General features: G+C 37.8%; 2 protein-coding genes across 54 annotated transcripts in view; one reads left to right on the forward strand and one right to left on the reverse strand.

Moving 5' to 3' along the window:
* LOC106874655 (pumilio homolog 3) overlaps window positions 1-8,542 on the forward strand; it is a 31,813-nt gene extending 23,271 nt beyond the window's left edge. For all 4 annotated transcript variants that reach the window (XM_089355440.1, XM_014922449.3, XM_014922451.3 and 1 more), the window contains exons 13-17: window positions 122-256; window positions 2,040-2,182; window positions 6,236-6,381; window positions 7,594-7,767; window positions 8,219-8,542. In XM_089355440.1, the coding sequence (XP_089211566.1) occupies window positions 122-256; window positions 2,040-2,182; window positions 6,236-6,381; window positions 7,594-7,767; window positions 8,219-8,448 (828 nt within the window). In that variant the 3' untranslated portion in view covers window positions 8,449-8,542. The remainder of the gene's footprint in view (window positions 1-121; window positions 257-2,039; window positions 2,183-6,235; window positions 6,382-7,593; window positions 7,768-8,218) is intronic.
* A 2,785-nt stretch (window positions 8,543-11,327) lies between these two features.
* LOC106874649 (protein FAM135A) overlaps window positions 11,328-21,926 on the reverse strand; it is a 293,022-nt gene continuing 282,423 nt past the window's right edge. For 28 of the 50 annotated variants that reach the window (XM_089355425.1, XM_089355405.1, XM_089355400.1 and 25 more), the window contains 4 exons: window positions 19,078-19,229; window positions 17,087-17,197; window positions 16,110-16,229; window positions 11,328-11,580 (listed from right to left, as the gene is read on the reverse strand). In XM_089355425.1, coding sequence (XP_089211551.1) covers window positions 11,375-11,580; window positions 16,110-16,229; window positions 17,087-17,197; window positions 19,078-19,229 — 589 coding nt within the window. In that variant the 3' untranslated portion in view covers window positions 11,328-11,374. The remainder of the gene's footprint in view (window positions 11,581-16,109; window positions 16,230-17,086; window positions 17,198-19,077; window positions 19,230-21,926) is intronic. The other 22 variants (XM_089355406.1, XM_089355401.1, XM_089355398.1 and 19 more) reach the window with 1 other exon arrangement.

The raw sequence follows: 21,926 nt of genomic DNA on the forward strand, positions 1-21,926 counted from the left end.
ACAACAGAACTTTGCAGTGGTACCCCTATGATCTTTTCTATCTAAAAGACACACAATATTTTAGTCATAAAGGTTCTCTGTTATGTTCTTCATAAAGTTGTTTGTTTTATTTTTATTTCAGGATCGGAAAGTAATTGTAAAAAGTTTCAAAGGTTTCATATTGAAAATGTGCCTGGAAGAATATGCTCACCAGGTGCTGCTGGCTGCTTTTGATGTTGTCGATGACACAAAATTACTGTCAAAAGTTATCCTGGACGTGAGTATTGAATTGCTAGTATCTTATGGATTGAAATATTTTCTTTTTATTGAAAAATAGACCATATCTGGCGTTTTTGCATCTCTCCCTGCCTAAGAAAATCTCCTGAAAATCAGACATCACCTATTCATTAAGTCTGGTTCGAATAGATTTGTTATGACTCCTCTTTCATCAATTTTACATCACTTTTCCCATGGTGACATATGCTGAACAAGACTTCTTGAGGCTGTATTCTGTAGTTGGCTACATTCATTGATGCTAACCCTTTTTTCTCATGCAAGATGCATTTTTTTGCATGCCAAACTGCTGAGATGTGGGACATATTACTTTATAAATATAAACAGAACACAAATTGTATTTAAGATTTGTGGCAATTGTTTCAGTAGAATTTTGTTGATGTATACATAAGTTACACCATAACATGTAATCCACCATCTTCAAGTAAAATTTTAAACAGTTAAGATTTCATACCTTGACCTAGGCAAATCCATCATCAGTGGATTTGTCTGAGTTGATATATGAAATCTTACCTGTTTAAAATTTTACCTGAAGATGGGGGATTATATGTCATGATGCAATTTATGAATACTGAATCAGCTGTTATAAATTTTAAATGCCATTTGTGTTCTCTTTTTATACCTACTCCACACCTGAAACCAGCCCAGACTTGGTTCTACAGTAGCCTACCAATACTTGATATCTTTATTGTTGTTTACCTTGCTATAAACTCTGTTATTGTACCTAGCCATTTCTGGCATCTTACATGTTGATGTGCCTAGATTCTAGTGCATCCTTATAACTAATGTATATATATATATATGTGAGAGACAGACAGACAGTGGAGCAATCAATTGAATAAAGTATTTAACTATATTCTTGTTAGTCCTAGTTCAGATCTTAATCAATTATCTAGTTCAACACCTGCTCCATGGGTGTCTTTAGCAAAATCTAATCTACTTTGCTGTAATCAATTAGACGAAGTGTCCCATGTAAAGATAATTCCTTATCTTGATGTACTGCTTCCTACAACTCTTTTCTTTGCATAACTTCATTTTGTTTTTTTTAAGTTACTTTCTCGAGTCTTTGTAACTAATAAGTCATGTGCCTCCAATTTATTTTTTTAAGGGTACATATGGACTCGAGGTGCAGGTATGGTTAAGAAGTTCAATTGCCCACCATATATTTATAGATGTTAGTGCATACGCACGTGTTCATTTGAATTCATATGTATCACTCTAACTTTTCATCATCTGACCCAAGATCACCTCCTCCAGTGACCCCCCTCCGCTCTCAAAATGCCTTGTCTTGCATGTTACTTGGTGACCTTACTGGTGCTGGTGCCACATAAAAAGCATCCAGTCCATACTGTAAAGTGGTTGGCATTTGGAAGGGTATTCAGCTGTAAAAACCATGTTGAAACTGACCTCACCTGTGCTGGTGCCACGTAAAAACAACTCAGTCCACTTTGCAGAATGGTTGGCTGTTGGGAAGGGCATCCAACCATAAAAGCCCTGTCAATACAGACACAGTGGCCTGGGGTAGTCTTCTACCTGACCGACTCCTATCAAACCGTCCAATCCATGCCAGCATGGAAGATAGACGTTAAATGATGATGATGATTTCTCCTTGTAAAGGCAGTGGGAGGAATGAACCCAAAACCATATGGTTGCAGAACAAACTTCTTAACCACACAGCCATGCTGCCACCAGTTACATCGTTAAAGAATCATGGAATATCTTTACAATACACCATTATCTTCATTTCTTTTTATTTCTTTTCTCAGGAAATTATAAAATCTCTGAAAGAAGTAGCAACAAACTCCTATGGACGAAAGCTTCTGTTGTACTTGCTTGCACCACGTGATCCACTACATTTCCACCCAGATGTTATTAAAATTATGCGGGAAGGAGATGACAATGAATTCAGGTAATATTTTTAAAGACTCTAGATTTTGCAATTACAACATTGTTATAATAGTCTAACAAAGGACCAAAATACATGGCACCTGGCTGCACTCAAGAAGACCTGTATTCCACAGCAGAAGTATTAAGAACGATCCGTCTGGTGGTGTAAAGCACTTGTGGCGGTGCCATGTAAAAGTGCCCATGCGGCATCACATAAAAAGCACCCAGCAGACTTTGTAAAGTGGTTGGCATTAGGAAGGGCATCCAGCCATAGAAACTGCGCTAAATCAGACTGGAATCTGGTACGCCCCCCCTCCCAGCTTGCCAGCTTCAGTTACACCGTCCAACCCACAGTGGACATTAAATGATGATAGTGATTATGATAACATATGCTACATGTTTTATCACTTTCCAATCCTGCCTCAGAAATGCTGTCCTTTTAGTAACATCTATTAGCATTGTTGCAGCAGAGCAATTATTTTACTACTATTCAGCCATGAAATCATCATCATCATCATCATCGTTTAACGTCCACTTTCCATGCTAGCATGGGTTGGACGATTTGACTGAGGACTGGTGAAACCGGATGGCAACACCAGGCTCCAATCTAATTTGGCAGAGTTTCTACAGCTGGATGCCCTTCCTAACGCCAACCACTCAGAGAGTGTAGTGGGTGCTTTTACGTGTCACCTGCACGAAAACGGCCACGCTCGAAATGGTGTCTTTTATGTGCCACCCGCACAAGCCAGTCCAGGGGCACTGGCAACGATCTCGCTCAAAAGTCCTACAGGAGCCAGTCAGGCGGTACTGGCAACGGCCACGCTCAAAATGGTGCATCTAATGTGCCACCCGCACAAGAGCCAGTCCAGGGGCACTGGCAACGATCTTACTTGGCTTGCCGGGTCTTCTCACGCACAGCACATTTCCAAAGGTCTTGGTCAGTAGTCATCGCCTCAGTGAGGCCCAATGTACGAAGGTCTTGCCTCACCACCTCAGCCCAGGTCTTCCTGGGCCTACCTCTTCCACGGGTTCCCTCAACTGTTAGGGTGTGGCACTTTTTCGCGCAGCTATCCTCATCCATACCAGTGCAATCATCTCTCTTGCACACCACAACTGATGCTTCTAATGTTCAGCTTTTCTCTCAAGATACTTACACTCTGACGGGTATGCACATTGACATTACACATCCAGCGGAGCATACTGGCTTCATTCCTTGCGAGCTTACGTATGTCCTCAGCAGTTACAGCCCATGTTTCACTGCCATGTAGCATGGCTGTTCGTACGCATGTGTCATACAGTCTGCCTTTTACTCTGAGTGAGAGTCCCTTTGTCGCCAGCAGGGGTAAGAGCTCTCTAAACTTTGCCCAGGCTATTCTTATTCTAGCAGCTACACTTTCAGCGCACCCACCTCCACTACTAACTTGGTCGCCCAGATAGCGGAAGCTATCGACTACCTCTAGTTTTTCACTCTGGAATGAGATAAAAGTTGTTTCCTGTTTGTTTACAGTCTTTATTGCACCTGAACATCTGCCACAAACAAAAACTAACTTCCTAGTTAACCTGCCTTTGATGTTGCTGCACCTCTTATGTGTCCATAGCTTGCACCGGGTACATCTTATAGAGTTACTACCTACTCCTTGTCTACATACTGAGCAGGGCTATCTACCTGAAGGGGTTTGTGTTTTATCTACCTTCCTACTTATTAGGATTTTGGTTTTATCTAGGTTGACTCTAAGGCCCTTCAATTCTAGACCTTGCTTCCACACCTGAAACTTCTCCTCTAGTTCTGATAGTGACTCCGCAATTAGGGCAAGGTCATCAGCAAAGAGGAACTCCCAGGGGCAACCTGTCTTGAACTGCTCTGTGATTGCCTGGAGGACTATGATAAATAAGAGGGGGCTGAGGACGGAAGCTTGGTGGACCCCTACCTCTACCCGGAATTCATTGCTGTACTCATTTCCAACCCTCACCTTACTGGCAGCATCTCTGTACATGGCTCGACAGCTCTCACTAACCATTCTTCTATCCCAACTTTCCTCATTGACCACCAGATAAGGGATCGGGGGACCCTGTCAAAGGCTTTCTCCATGTCAACAAAAGCCAGGTACAGAGGTTTATCCTTAGCTAGGTATTTCTCCTGCAGCTGTCTCACTAGAAATAAGGCATCAGTAGTGCTTTTACCTGGCACGAACCCAAACTGCATCTCATCTAAATTGATTCACTCCCTAATTAGTTGGGCTATGACCCTCTCTGTAACTTTCATAACCTGATCTAACAGCTTGATGCCTCTGTAATTATTTGTATCTAAAGCGTCACCTTTACCTTTGTAGCAGTTGACTATGATGCTGCTACACCAGTCATTGGGTATGACTCCTTCGTGTATCACCTGGTTCGTAATACGGGTGACTAGGCTATAGCCAACACTGCCAGATATTTTGAGCATCTCTGCAGTGATTCCTGATGGGCCAGGGGCTTTCCCCGGTCTTCATACTCTTAATTGCTTTATCTACCCTGGTACTATCAACTCGGATAGCTGGTCCCTCTATTGGGTCGACATACGGCAGGCTCTCTTCCTCCCATTCATTCTCTTTATTAAGCACTCTATCATAGTGGCATCTCCAGACCTCTTTCTTTGCATCCTCATTTAGTGCAAGCGTACCATCATCCATGCGAACAGGTTTCTCTCCTACAACATCACTATTCTCTCTCCTACACTGTCTTGCAGCACGAAATACCTCGAGTCTTTGGTCCTCACGGTGCAGAACATTGGCAAATCTTTTCTTATCTGCTTCCCCTCTGGCTAAATAAACCTGTCGCCTAGCCTCCCTTCTGGCACATTGGTACAATTCCCTGCTACCACCGTTCTTCCAGTCCTTCCAAGCCTGTTTCTTTTGTCTAATAGCCCTGTCTACCTCCTTGTTCCACCACCACGTTACTCTGGGTCGGGAGGGGACCTTACACCACCCACAAATCTGGTCGGTGGCTTTCAACAGGTTGTCCCGCAGAAATCTCCAATCTGAGTGGGATTTGTTTTTTATCAGTCAGGTACAGCTGGAGAGCTGTACCAAGTTCTAGTCTCATTTGGCATGGTTTCTACAGCTGGGTGCCCTTCCAAACGCAATATATTATTCAATTGGTAGCAATTTTTTACCGGTAAAATAAACACTAATTTGAAAAATTTCTTCAAATGAAATGATGCTCGTTATTGATTGGGAACTACAAGAACATGTTTCAAAATGGTAAAGCTGTATATAGGTTAACAAAGAATGAGTGACCCATTGATGTAATGTATTTGTACTGAAAACAACATTGGTTGTCACTATTTGTCATTTAAACACCGTGTGCTGGCAGAATCGGTAGCACGCCAGGCAAAATGCTTAGCAGTATTTTGTCTGCCACTACGTTCTGAGTTCAAATTCCACTGAGGTTGACTTTGCCTTTCATCCTTTTGGGGGTCGATAAATTAAGTACCAGTTGAGTACTGGGATCAATGTAATCGACTTGTCCTTTCCCAAAAAATTTCAGGCCTTGTGCCTATAATATGTTTAGAAGGTGGCGAGCTGGCAGAAACTTTAGTATGCCAGGCAAAATGCTTAGTAGTATTTCGTCTGTCTTTACGTTCTGAGTTCAAATTCCGCCATGGTCGACTTTGCATTTCAGGGTCGATAAATTAAGTACCAGTTGTGTACTGGGGTTGATCTAATCAACTGACCCCCCCCCCCTCCACCAAAACTTTGGGGCTTGTGTCTATAGTAAAGACTATTTGTCATTTACAACCATTTGATGAAAATTAACATGTGCATGGTATAATCATTGCAATATGAATAAATTAACCAGAAAGAAAAATATTGTGAATATATAATGAAAAGGAGTGTGGTAAAAAGCTTGTTTCCTAGCCACATGGTTCCAGGTTCAGTCCCCTTGGGCAAGTGTCTTCTACTATAGCCTCGGGTCAACCAACACCTTGTGAGTAGATTTGGTAGACGGAAAGTGAAAGAAGCTCATATTAGGGCTGGATACAGCCAGTTTAAAAGATTAAATTGTTTGCTAATGTTTGTTCTTTGCAATATTTCAGCAAAAAGGATTCACTTATTCGGCATTCTGAATTATTGACTGCTGTCTCAAAACCATTATTGAAACATGTGACAGAAAATACTAAAGAGCTAGTCAGTGACAACAACAGCCTTCTGTTTCTTGTCAGCATCATCACGCATGCTAAAGGTAAGTAATTACAAGATATTAAGAACATGGTTTTGTTTTTATGCTTTAAACTGTGAGGCTTAAACTTGCAAGTCAGTTGAACCATTAAGGCTTAGCACTGTCTGCTTTCCTATATTTTGTCTTTTCATTTAACTCTTAGTAGATGTGTCTGCCTAAATAACTACCATGTGTAGCTACAGCTAATTTCTACTGCTGCACATTTTTTTCTCTTCATTTACTGCATCTAGAACAGTTTTACACTAAAGCTCCTGAAACTCATTAATAGTGTACTGACAATAATCATTAATTAGTATGCTAGACAAGATGCATTATAGCTAGGAGATAGAGTAAGGAATCGTGTAGCATATTCTCTCATTCTGTGATAATCTTTGATTTCGAGGATATCCAAGACAGTGTTTATGTTAAGCAACAATTTAACGTTTCATGGCCATCAGTATTCACCCAGCTGTAATAGTGAAAATACATAATTGTGAAGACACCTCATTTCCATTTTTCAAATGATTTTGGTTTCCTATCCATTTAATGTTGGCTGCCTCAAATCTAGTAATCTATAATCCAATTGTTCAGATATTATTTTGACTATCTCATAAATGATAAAGAATGGACTAGATTATGTATGATTACACAGCGTAACAGCATCACTTTTCAATGAAGTGATAACAGGGTTTGTAGATTAAAGTCAGTCATTACTCATTTAGTGTTGCTGTACATACCCCAGTGGAGGCGCAGTGGACTCGTGGTCATGGGATTGCGGTTTCCGGGCGTTGTGAGTGTTTATTGAGCGAAAACATCTCAAGCTCCATGAGGCTCTGGCAGGGGATAGTGGCGAACCCTGCTGTACTCTTTCACTACAACTTTCTCTCACTCATTCTGTTTCTGTTGTGCCTGTAATTCAAAGGGTCAGCCTTGTCACACTGTCACGCTGAATATCCTCGAGAACTATGTTAAGGGTACATGTGTCTGGAGTGCTCAGCCACTTGCACGTTAATTTCATGAGCAGGCTGTTCCATTGATCGGATCAACTGGAACCCTCAACGTCGTAAGCGACGGAGTGCCAACAGCATACCCCAGTCATTTGATGTTAGATGTGATTAACCTGTGTGACAGTAATATATTGGACTCAACACTTCTCCATTTACAAAAATAACTTTATGCCCGGGCATAGGAAATCAGTATAATGATTTATAAATGTCACTCCTTGATCTTCAACAGGTGATAAAACAAAAGCAATGGAAGCCGTGGCTGAAATTTGTGCTGAAACTATGGACAGCAGCAGTCTTGGTGATCTCCACATTGTTGAACACCCAGCTGGACATATAACTCTGAAGAAACTCATTGCTTTTGATAAAGAAAACTATGAAACAAATAAGGAAGATAATGATACAGGTTTGTATGGGTTCTTTTTTTTGTTTGTTTTCTGGGATTTTTTTTTCTTTCATTTAGTGAAAAATTGTTACAAGTTTATTTCAGTGCTTGGTTGATTATTTCCTAGTATATATTTATCTGTAAGGGTAGTGACAAACTTAATACCTTACTGTCTTTAGTTATGACCCTCTTTTTCTGAGTTCAAATTGCTACAAAGTCATCTTTACTGTTCCTCCATAAAACAAATAGCAGATAAGGAATGTAGTTTTATTTTATAGACTGTATCCACCACCCTAGATGTATAAACCTTGTACCAGTGTAAGAAATCAGTAGTAACATTGTTATGCCACCAAATACTGGGTCTTTGACTTTACTTTCACAACATTCTTGAGACAAAAGTAAATTCAGTATTGACTTAATAATGATTAGTTTGAATTCCGAGCATATAAATTGTATCTATATTTCGTTGCAGTGTATTTTTCTCTGGTCTTACTGAACACTGTCCCTGAGAGTGTATTGAAATCCTGGGCGGCTTGTAACCGAGGATGCTTTATTCTGTTGGCAATGTTGGAGACTAACCACCCTGAAGTGTCTGCAATGTTATTACCAATTCTGAAGACTATGACAAAATCTCTGAAGATGTTGAAATTCAAAGGGGCTCAGTTGCTGTATGACTTTGTTTTGTATAATACAAAAGACTAAGTGTATCTTGTAAGTTGAGAAAGAATTCGAATGGATGTGCACAGTGACAGAACAAGGGATAGTATATGAGAAATAAACATCATATCAAAATGGATTGTGTTGTTTGTTTGTTTTTAAGACTGTGTGAAGTTGCATCATATGTAGAGTGCTATATATAGTACATTATATATATATATTGTATTTCTGCTGAAATATACTGCTTTTAAATTAATTTCCAAAATAATGAATTAAAATAACTTTGTCGTTGTTAAGCTGGTGTTTGAGATTTAATTTGGATCATTTCAACATGGGGAATTTTGTATCAGCACTAAATATGTTCTCAGGTATCAAAAAAGGCTAAGCAAATTGTCATATTTTTTGTTATTTTAAAATAATTCTTTATTCTTTTACTTGTTTCAGTCATTTGACTGTGGCCATGCTGGAGCACTGCCTCGACCCCAGAACTTATTCTTTGTAAGCCTAGTAATTATTCTCTTGGTCTCTTTTCGCCAAACTACTAAACTACAGGGACATAAACACACAAAAAAAAAATATATATATATACACGACGGGCTTCTTTCAGTTTCCGTCTACCAAATCCATTCACAACGCTATAGTAGAAGATGCCACACAGTTGGACTGAACACAGAACCATGTGGTTGGGAAGCAAGCTTCTTACCACACAGCTACACTTAGATTTTTGGTTCTCATATATATATTTCTCTTGATTAGGCACAAAGATCATTCATGTATTTTTGGAAAGTTGGAAACCTGATTACATTCACATTTTGATTGAAGTTGTAGATGAACAGAAATGGTTCCAAACAAGGAATTTTCATCACTTTTAAGAGTCAGTTCTGTTGTTAGGTAGTACACTTAATTCATAGCCCAATTTTAAGTTTGGTCATCTTTAGTGGTTTAGTGGAATTCCTTTTTGTTAGTAAGCCTTTTACAAAATTTTGGTTGAATGATAAATATCTTGACCTGAAAAAAATGTGGATATTGCCTTTCTAAGTCTTAAAAGAAAAATAGATGCCTCCTGCAGATATATCAATTCTTTGTTGACTCTAAGGATACAAGAACTGAAGAGATAAAAATAAAGAAGCAGAACAGAAGATTGAAAATTAAAGAATTCTGTGCCTCGGTGGAAATGAGGTAATAGGGTGGAATTTTTATTCTATTTTATCTTTCATTCACCCACTGCATGGCTTATGAAATTGCAACAGCTGAATGTACTGTGGTACTGGTTTCTATGGTGGCATCATGAACTGATTCTCATTTCCCCAAATGCAAACTACCAATCACTATATTTTTTTGTATAAACCAGAGGGGACCACAAACAATACTGATTTTCTGATACCCTGTTTATCATCAATACCCATCTGTTTCCAAGCAAGTTAACAATTCCATATTATTATGCAATGAACAATCTAGACATTGTTACAATCCTACAAAGGTCACACAAGTGTAAATCCAGATGCATTTTCACATTTGACTACAAGCATACTACACCAGTTGTATTCAGTAGCAAAGCTATTTGTTTACAGTCAGTGGACACATGTAAAGGGAAGGAGAAAATATGAGATCACTCACACAAATAGACACACGTATGTATATATATATATATATATAGCCGCATCATTTAACATCTGTTTTCTATGCTGGCATGGGTTGAACTTTAACAAGAGCAGGTAAGACAGGGAGTGGGGGTCACACTAGGCTCCATTATTCTGGCATGGTTTCTAAGGCTTGATACTCTTCCTAGAGTGTACTAGGTGCTACTTACATGATACCAGCACTAGTACCAATTCTGGTGTGGTAGACAAGTCTTCTTGAGTACAGCATGGTGCCAGGTATCACAGTTCTTTCTCATCTTTGTAAGGCTCAGTGTCTTGAGATTGGCCTTCAGTCTTTCATCCCATGTCTTCCTAGGTCTCCCTCTTCCACAGGTTCCATCCACTTTAAGAGATTGGCACTTCTGTATGGAACTGTCTACATCCATATGCATCACATGACCAAAACAGTGCACTTTTCTCTCCTGCACACTGCATCCAATTCCTCTTACTCCTAATTTGTCCATCAATGCACAAGCACTGTCTCAAATGTACACATCTTGCAGAGCAATACTAGCTTCATTCCTCTCTAGTTTTTGCATGTCCTCTGCAATCTGGACTCACATCTCACTACCATGTATTGCTGTTCATATACATGCATCATACAATCTTCCCTTCACTCAGGAAGAGGGAGAAACTTTTGATTGTCAACTGATGTAGATGCTTTCTGAACTTTCTCCATATTTTATATACATGTATGTGTATGTGTGCCAGCATGAAAAATGAGTAACAAGCTTCCTCAGTTTCTGCCTACCAATTTCACTCAAAGTAATTGGTCAACCCATGGCTACAGTATATAACATTACTCAACAACATTCATGCAGTGGAACAGAACCCCTTACCACATGGTTCTGAAGCAAACCATACAACCATACCTGTGGCTATATATGTATTAGTAATTGCAAAACAACCAAGGATGAAATATGAAGCATGTATCGAATTCATTTGACTGCAATCCCTTTTGTATCAATCGTACATAAACACATAGGCACTTGAGGAAGGATAAAAATCAAATAAACACTTTTTTTTTTTTTTTTGGTAAAATTGTGTATTTGGAAGAAATTGACAAGTTGATTTCCCAGATAGTGGAAGAATATTAGTACGATCCTGAACTCCCAACGATAGAATTTCAGTTGTGGCAACCTAGTTATAGTTGAAATACTGATAGTGACAGCAGGCAAAAATGGACAGAAAGTATTCAAGACCACTGGGAAAATATTCCAAACTTAAGAAGTTACCATAATTAATGATAACTATCAATAAAAGCTGTTTTATAATATATTTATCTTTTTCTTTTTTTCTCCCTAAGTTTTAAGATAGGTTTGACTTTGTTCTTATTTAAAAAATTTTAAACCAACAACAAGAAGAAATTTTTCAATAAAGAGTTCTGAATCTAAAACTGCTATGTGGGCAGCTCTGCCTATGATTGTGTTTGCAGTATTTGGTAATGCATGAAACACATCGTATCGTATTAATTTAGTTGTAGCACTGTTAACGATAGGTTTCAGAATGTTCATCACCATTTCTATATAGACGGCACCTGGTTTCAAAAAGAAGAAAAAAAAAACATTAAAAAATTAGAATATTATATCATATTAACTGTTTATATGAAAATGATAAAATTTACATTTGGAACTGCAATCCGTTGTAACATTTTAATACAGATAATTGAAAAAAATAGCTTTGTACTAAGATAAAGTCAAATCAATATAATGGATATAAAATAAAGCTTAATATTAGTGTATTATTGGTACTTATTGACACTTGAACGGTAGAAGATGAAGACAACACCTGGCCATATTTGAACACAGAATTAAGAAGAAAAATTTTCTGTCCAAGTTATACATATATAGACACACATACACATATATTTATGTGTATCATCTGCTTTTCTGTCTTGCATGTGTTAGATGAATAGATCACTGAGGCATTGCTTTACAGATGGCTACCTTCCTTGTTACTAACTGATAACAGTTTGATTTAGCTCCAAGCAACTTGAAAGTTTTGTGGGCTTGTCAAATGAACATAAATCACCAAATTCTAATTAATTTGATTTGTTTGACAAGTGCATAAAACTTTGGAAGATGAAGTCAATACCTGGCCATGTTGCATGGTACTGAATCAAACTGTTATTGATATGTGTGTAATGAGCTTGTTTCAGGTTCCCTAATTCTCCCAAAGATTTTGACTGGTCTGAGGCTGTAGTAGAAGACACTCAAAGTGTTGTAAAGCAGGACTGACCCCTAACAACTGTGTGGTCAAGAAGCGAACTTCTGGACTACACAGCCAAGTGTTTACCTATCAAATATTTTTGAACTCAGCTTCAAAGTGGTTTGGTTGAATTCACAGTTAATATTGAGTATTATTGAACAGAGATTTTTGTGACATGAATGCTTCTGCCTTGATACATATGCACACAAGCAGGCTTCCATAAATACACAAGCCACATAATCTTCATGCATACATCCTCACAGCCTCCCCAAGATCTGTCTCTACGGTGAACTGTCTGAAGGAAAACGTCCTCGTGGAGCCCCCTTGAGGTGGTACAAGGACCAACTCAAATCAACCTTGAAAAGCACCAACATCGACCCCACATACTGGGAGGATATCTTGGCAAACAGACCCCTCTGGAGACACACCATCAAAACAGGTTCAGTGGACTTCGAGAAAGCCTGAGTCGCAAGAACTGAACTCAAGAGACGGGAGAGAAAGCAGCGCCTTCTCCTTCCCAAACCAACCCCTTCTATCCCTTGTCCACAATGTCCCCGTATGTTTCATGTAACCCTTGGATTGTGGAGCCATCTGCGGTTCAAACACCCAGGAAAATGAACTGGATTGCAAGCTCGGAAACACGAGACAACCTCACAGACACGTTTGTGTGCATACACACACTTTAGCCAGGTCACTGTTGTCTCCCTTGTCTCCAACCATTTCCTTTTGGTCTATTCAACATGAGCAACATTTAATCCCAACACATTTTTTTTTCTCTCTGTATTTTTCCTCTCTCCTCATTCCTTTCTGTAGAAGAGTGTAGGCTTGAAATGTCAAAGACTCTTCTGTTTTTCCTGAGCATCAAACTAATACACCTTGCTTGTTGTTTCCTCACTTGTCTCTGTCTTTTGTTTTTTTGTACAATTTTGAACATTGTATACATATAAATATAGATTTGATTAAAGGGGGTCCATGAAGGATCAAAGCATATCAAGTTGAATGGAACCTTAAGCTTGATGTAAAAACATAATTAAAACAGACAAATGGGTTATTTGGTACAACTACAATTGTTTCATTAAGAGTATTTATTGTAGTGTAAGAATGATACAATCAGGTATGTTGTATGCACAACATGAATATGATTATATACTACATTACGCAACTCACAACTAATCAAGCTTACCAAATAAACAAGCGAGCAGTGACATGTTGATTAATCAACAGATCATCAATAAATGAAGTTTCTAACCAGAAGTACCAACATTTAAGAAACATTAATTGGGTAGGACTACAAACTGTTAATCAGGAAGGTGGATGACTTTAATAATGAATAGTTAAAAAGAATTTCTATTCTAAAGATGTCATTAAACTTAGCCACCTGGCTCATCAAGGCTGGTACTAGCAAAACAGGTTTGTATACCAGTAGATAAAAGGCACCAAGGATGACATTTGATCCTATCAAAACATATTTTAAGACAGATTACAACATTGTTCGAAATAAAAACAGTTGTAGTACATTAAGGAGTGACATGGTTAATAAATTCCTGCGTGGCACTTTGGGCAAGTGTCTTCTACTATAGCCTCGGGCCGACCAAAGCCTTGTGAGTGGAGTTGGTAGACGCAAACTGAAAGAAGCCCGTCGTATATATGTATATATATATATGTTTGTGTGTCTGTGTTTGTCCCCCCACCATCGCTTGACAACCGATGCTGGTGTGTTTACGTCCCCGTAACTTAGCGGTTCGGCAAAAAGAGACCGATAGAATAAGTACTAGGCTTACAAAGAATAAGTCCTGGGGTCGATTTCCTCGACTAAAGGCGGTGCTCCAGCATGGCCGCAGTCAAGTGACTGAAACAAGTAAAAGAGTATCTATTTAATTCATCTTGATTAATTATTACATAAGTAAAAGAATATATATATACTATGTGCATTGCCACATAATGGCACCCAGCACACTCTGTAAAGTGGTTGGCATCCAGTTGTAGAAACCATACCAAATCTGACTGGAGCCTGGTGCAGCTTGCCAGCTATGGTCAAACTGTCCAACTTAAGTCACAATGGACAACAGACGTTAAATGATGATGATGATGATGCACACGCACCCATACATTATAATGTAGGAGTGGTATATGTAAATATATTTTGGAGTAGAGTGGATAGACATATTTATCATCTGAAAAGTTAATCTACTCTGATTTTCATCCTTTGTTGCCTATGACTGAGGTGAAATGCAGGATATGCCATATTTAGAAGGTTACATAGACAATCAGATGTATGGATGACAGAGTGTTAAATGTTATTGTGAATCTTAATTTGAAATATAATGACAATATTAGAATACATTGTTTGCATGTGTATGATTAAGGACATGTTTGTTATCTTATTGGATATATATAAACTTAACTGAAATTTTCTGAAACTGTAAAAAAAAAAAAAATTAATATTTCTCAAAAAACATTTCAGTTAAGTGTTCATATACTTCAAAAAGTAGGAGTGTCTCTCCTAATAATACGCATATAAACACACCGCAAAATTAAGATACACACAAACACGGTGGGGAGGGGATTCCTTTTCTCAAAATAAATAATTGATAAATATGCCAACAGAGTTATGTCCCTTGATATATAAACCAATTGACTTCTTAACAAATATGATTATTATACTACGTTAGTAAATTTTCAGAAAAGATGAAAGAGAATCAGATATTCTTAAATTTCGCGTTTATGTACTCACTACTCTCACACCTGCATGAACAAAATTTTAAATTCGACCTGTCTGTACTCAATTGTGTAATTTAAACTGATGTGTTTACTATTAGCAAATACCTCAAAATTAGCGTTTAAAATAAATTGCTAGCTGCTGTGAATTTTTCAGTCTTTCCCCTGCAGTGCAGAATTCACATTTTCTGCTACCATTTATATAGCCAGGTCTTTTAACACTTTAAATTGATATGCAAGTATACAAGTTTTTCTTTTGAAGATCTGATATTAAATCAAAAGCCTGGATTTAAACCTGCTCACTTTTAGGGTGACCAACAGGAATCTTCTAACTAAGAAACAAATTTGAGGTCTGATTATGCTACTCTTTATAGTTTACAATACTGTATAGTCATGGGCAGTTAAACAGTTCATTGTACAATCATGTAATTTGAGGTCCAGTTCCAAAGAGCACTTTCTACTATAGCCCTGGACCAACTAATGCCTTGTGAGTGGAAATGGTAGATAGGAGCAGCTTAAAAGCGCATTGTGTGGGCCTATGTAAGTCAATGCTGATATTTCAAAGCTTCATTTGTCAGCATCTGAGTAAAACAGCAATAAGATGTTTACATTCTTTGTTGACACTATGAAGCATACCTGCTTTGTGCTTTCAATGTCTAGTGGAATAAAAAAAAAATCTTTTATTTTAAAAACAGGTAAAGGTTGGCAACAGGAAGAGCATCTGGCCATAAAATGCTGCCTCAAATACATACCCAACCCATGCTAGTATAAAAATACAGATAACAAATATACTGGTAGCATGAATCAATGTTCATGTAGGGGACATCTTTTTTCATTCAGCTTTCTAAAAGTTTTGTATGAACTAGTATTTAAAGCTTGGGCAACAGCCAGAAAATTAACTACAGTTAAGCTTTTGACTAATAAAGACTTAAATGCCAAAAGAGCTGAATATTTACATATTGTCCTTCCTCAGTGTGATTATTCTTTTGCTTATTTCAGTCATTTGACTACAGTCATGCTGGAAACACACACACACATACTTATCACAAGCCATAATCAAGGCTTCTTTCTGCACAATAATATTAAATCATCAATTGTTACTAATTAATGCCAATAAAAAAATAAATTAGATGAACTAACCAAGTGTGGATGTGTCTCTTTGTGCAGCTTTGCAAATTTCTACTCTTGAAGAATGGAAAGGAACATAGCGATCTTGAGATGAACCAACCAGCAATATATTCTTGAAAGATTCTAAGCCTGCTAATAAATTTGATCAAAGGCAAAAAAAAAAAAAAAAAAAAAAAAAGGATTTAAAACAAAAAGTACAAACTTTCATTTAATTCAATTCTAATCAAAACAAAGGGTGGGAATTTCAATTTGAAGTTAAATCTCATTCAACTCAGTCTTCTATGACTTCAATTTTTAAGTGAAAAAAATGTCTTATTAAACAATAATAAAAGGAAGTGAGCAAGTTATAAAAACATGCAGCAAAATTTAATTTAGTTTTTCCATACATCATCCTTTGATGCACCTAGACACACCATCTGTGATGTTTCTTCAGGTCATTAAGTGTTTTGGGTGTTTCAGTATCAGACAACTACACCCAAGCAACCCAACCAGTGTTGATCAATACCCAGTTTGGGTCCAGTTAGCACTTCCCCTTCTGATCTACAGCACCAACTTGGGGCAATCTCTGCTGTTTCCACAGCCAACTTGATGACCTTTCACCAACTGGCCCTTGTGATACCCAAAATGTTTTAATTTAGTTTTTGATAAATCAATTCAATATCAAATTCCACTTTTGATATCTTCCTCTTTTTGTTGTTTTTGAGAGATTAAGTAACAAATCCAATTTTAACAAATTCCTTTACAAAAATATCCAAACTTCTAATATCAACTGATTATGAGTCATTTTATTTTTCATACACCAAACAACTGCATGAATTTTAAATATTTAAATGAAACATATTTGAAGAAGACTCAACAATAACAACAACGACGATGATGATGATGACGACACATCTGTTTTTCTCCAAATTTAGGAAATTACTTGAAGCTTCAGTATTAAACAATAACACAAACACAACAAATTTTAAAACAATTTAAAGCAATATTACCGGATTTCTGGCTGAGTTTGTAAAGAAAGCACTGTCTCAAATCTGAGTGGTCCTTCATGGACAACTGTAATAACGACCCAGATTTCTTCCATTTCTGTATTACCCACATTCCTAAAATATTGAGAAACATGATCAATAATGATACATTAATAACTTAAAATTTACAATTTTCTACTTTTACATCACACTTCAAGAAAATTCTCGGATTAAACATCCCTTGAAGAATGCTCTATATCATCCATACAGCTAAGATTGTATAAAAAATGTGAGATGTCCTCTTCCGAGTCATATATTTCATGTGTCAGTAGCTGACAGCATTTCACAAAACCTGGGTTCACCCTGCATTTCACAAGCACTGACTCACTATAAAGCTAAAGGTTTCAATGTAAAACTATATTAGCCAATATAAGCAGATATTTGAAACAAAAAAAGCAACAAGCTTACTGATTGAACCTAAACTATGCACCACTTTCTGCAAATGAACTTGCTAGTATTCTCCCCTAAAAGAGCAAAACATACAATCTGGAGTAATGGATGATGTTTCTCTCTGCCTCAGCTACCACACCAGGCATTGCTCATCACCTAAATCCTTTACAAAAATATCCAAACTTCTAATATCCACATTCACCTAAATCCATTAAATTCCATGTCCCTTTCCTTTACCAAACTGTATTTGGTTTTACTTAAAGTTTATATTAATTACTTTCCCTAATCTTCATCACAAATAGATGCCAAGAAAATTAAACTACAAAATAAAAGCCTAATCATACATTTTCAGAATAACCACCAAATTGCTTAGGATTCTAATACTTAATTCACAAACATACCACTACTTCTACTATCATCCCCACTCTTGTCTCATTTTCTGGACACTGCCCTAAACATTTCTTTCCCAGACTGTGAAACATACTGAAGGATTACAGTTACAAGTGCTGTAACAAATGAAGTTAAACCATTTGTCTATGTCAACTAAACAGTCTGTATGCGTCTCTCTCTCTCTCTCTCTCTATATATATATATATATATATACATACGTGCAGGTGTGGCTATGTGGTAAGATGCTCACTTTCCAACCACATGACTTCAGGTTCATCCCCATTGTGTGACGCCTTGCACAAGTGTATTCTACTTATAGCCTTGGGCCAACCAAAGCCTTGTGAGTAAATTTGGTAGACAGAGACTGAAAGAAGCCTGTCGTATGTATATAAGTATGTTTGTTCCCCCCATCACTGCTTGACAACTGGTGTTGGTGTGTCTGTGTCCCCATAACTTAGTGGTTTGGCAAAAGAGACCAACAGCATAAGTACCAGGTTTAAAAAAGGTCGATTCATTTGACTACAAATGAATCAACCCACCATGGCCAGTCTAGTGACTGAAAAAAAGTAAAAGATAAAAGATATATATATATATATATATAAGGACACAGATATTGTGTCATATAGCCAGCTGGAAACAATGTTTCCTGAGGCTAAACAACAGTGTGTATATATATATATATATATATATATATATATATATATATATATATATATATATATATATATATATATACATATACATATACACACACACACACACATATATATACATCATCACCATCACTATTTTAACATCCACTTTTGCATGGGTCTGACAGAATTTATTGAGGCAGAATTTCTACAGCTGAATGCCCTTCTTGTTGCCAACCCTCATTTGTTTACAAACAAGGTAATATTTTCCCATGAATGGACATTTTCACAGTAAATTGGAAACTAAAGACACCAACTTGTATAATGGTGACACTCGTTTACAATTATGGCACAATGTCAAGCAAGGAGGTGCACACGCATGCACACACACATAAACAATGGACTTCTTTCAGTTTTTGTCTATCAAATCCACTGATAAGGCTTTGGTTGAACCCAAGGCTATTGTTGAAGACATTTGCCCAAGATGCTATGCACTGGGACTGAGACAGAATGAAACTAGAGTTTGTTTGAAATGTCACTTACCCATGTTGACCAGTCCACTGCTATTGTACAGGGTGCCTAAGTGTGGGCCAGATAAGGAGAGGAATGTGTGCATCATGGGAAGAAGATGCGAAATGTCAGATCGAGACAAGGCAGAACGGATGATGATATTTCCTAAAGAGTGACCAATAAAACTGTAAAAAAGAAATGAAGAAAATTAAAAAAAACAATGAAACATCACATATATTACCAACAATAGCCATTTGGGCTGGGTTTCTTTTTTCTTTTTTTAAATGTCATTTTAATAATATATCTTGATAAATGGTTTAGATGTCAGTTTAGTCCCAATTTAGTCCTGGTTTAGTAGAAAATTCTCTACTTTGACAGAGGATTGACCTTTGATGTTGTTTAGCCCAAAGCGAGGTCTGATTGAGTAGATCTCTGACAAAGGTGGTTCAACTGTGAATATCTCATCAGATACAGTGTAAGTAGGACTACTTTATCTAATGTGTCCCTCTTTGTTTTTTAATCTTGAAACAATAAGTATGAAGAGAATGTAGTATAGCTAATGTTTCTAGCAGCTTTAGCAACTACATTCGATTCTGCTCATCATTTCCCATTATCTCTACCTGCAACAGAATGTGCCCCAGCATGAAATAGTTGCTTTCATAGTATGAATCTATGTTGAGTGGAGGCACACGGCTTAGTGGTTAGGGTGTTGGACTCACAACTATAAGATTGTGATTTCAATTCCTGGACCGTTGTGTTCTTGAGCAAAACACTTCATTTCACATTGCTCCAGTCCACTCAGCTGTAAAAATGAGTTTAGCCTGGAGAGGGATGGGCTCTGTCAAGCTTTCTTGCCCTAGATACGCTGCATGGCTACAGTGCTCTAACAACCCCCAAGGGGTTAAAGGACTTGTCAGTGTTATTGGACATATTTCATGTTAGTTTCATCCGCCATACTCTTCTGTGCTGGCTTTAGAGCACGTTGAAAGAGGGTATTAATTTTGGAGTTCTCCTTTTCCAACATTGATTACTTTCACTGCAGCTAAAGAGCTCAATCTGCCCTTACGAAAATCTATTTAACCCACAGATGGGACCCATAGATGGAAGAGTATGGATGAGGAGCCTAAGATGAGGTATACCCAATAACATAGAATTAAGCTATGGAAGCAACCATCTCTTGTTGGTGTACATTCTGCTGCAGGTGGAGATAGTGAGAAATAATGAACAGAAAGGATTGAGCCCCTGACTGCTCCAAGTCAAACACCTGTCACAGAACAAACATCACATTGATATTGATCTAGTTTGCCCAAGTAGATACACTTGAAAAATAGTATTTCATATTCACAGTTAGACGATAATTCTCATAAAAGTTATCCACAGACCATGCACACCTATGGTACACAGGTAGTCAATTAATTAGACGTAATCCACAGATCATTATGACAAATATGGTTAACCCAAATCAAAGGTAATCTAGTTGTGACCATCATGTCTTTTTATGGTCACATGAGACAATATCTAATGTGTTGTTTCCTTTTTCAAGATGGCAGAATGTTTGTGCTTTTTTTGTTTTGTTTTTCGGTGGGGGGAATTTTAGCTGCAATTTTTAGCAGTTATTATTTGTGGTGGTGTTCAGAGAGGTGAGCATACTCCTCCTCCTCTTCCTCCTCACTATAGTAATGAGACTGAGAACAGAAGCAACAATAATACTGATAGTGATAAATGATTATGGAAAACAACAGCTTTATGACAAAATGATAGTGACACAGCATGAATGAGATATATAATAATGGATGAATAATGACAAGGGACTAGTGGTGGTGGCAGTGGTGGTGGAGGTGACAATGACAAGATGAATGTTAACACTAAGGAAAAAGCAATCAAATTTTTTGCACTTCTCCCCTTCTTTCATTGACTATTTGAATACAACCTTCTTTTGACTCTTCATGGAGTGAGTATCAGCCATTACGTAACTGGGTAAGCCTTAGCAGATTACTGGTACATATTTTAACTTCACTCCCAACACCCACTACAAAGGCATGTGAAGAGACTCCTAAACTAAGATTCTCTTAATTGTGACAGTTTAACATTACTATTTCTCTCTCGCTTTGTGTTTTTTTTTCTTTTTTTATTTGCTAAGCCTGGAGGAAGGGGAAGGGCTAGAGACCACAACCCTTACAGAACTGCCAAGATTGAGGAAATTGATATCATTAATGCTTCATTTGTCATAGGTCAACCCCCACCCTCCACCCACCCAAGAAGGAGAGACATGAATCAGGAGGAGATTCCAGAAGATTAATGTTCTGGGTATAAAGGATTGGATGTAATGCTTAGTGTGAGAAAGGGTGACTGGATGCACCAAGGATGCTGAGAGGTGGAGAGATGAGTGAGCTGGGAATACAAGAGTGATGGGGGTATATGACCAACAAGCTCCAAAGAGCAGAGGTCATTATAGTAGCAACAGAAAACATGGGGGGAAGACAGCAGACCTGTGGACCAGAGACTGGAGTGGGTCCACTCAGCCAAGTGGTTCTTCTCTCAGTACAATCCAGTATATCAGTGCGCTGAGGTTATTAACAGTTTTGACAGAGACATAATACACATTCTTAACCCTTTGCTTGTCCTGTGTATCACATGTGACACAAAGGATATATTACCCTGGTATCCATGGAACATCATCATCATCATCATCATCGTTTAACGTCCGCTTTCCATGCTAGCATGGGTTGGACGATTTGACTGAGGACTGGTGAAACCGGATGGCAACACCAGGCTCCAATCTAATTTGGCAGAGTTTCTACAGCTGGATGCCCTTCCTAACGCCAACCACTCAGACATATATGAAATACATATCCCCCCGCCCTTTTTTTTCAACCACCAAA

Source organism: Octopus bimaculoides, chromosome 7 (genome assembly GCF_046866305.1).
Source record: "Octopus bimaculoides isolate indiv1 chromosome 7, ASM4686630v1, whole genome shotgun sequence".
In the NCBI taxonomy this organism is placed as follows: Eukaryota; Metazoa; Mollusca; class Cephalopoda; order Octopoda; family Octopodidae; genus Octopus; species Octopus bimaculoides.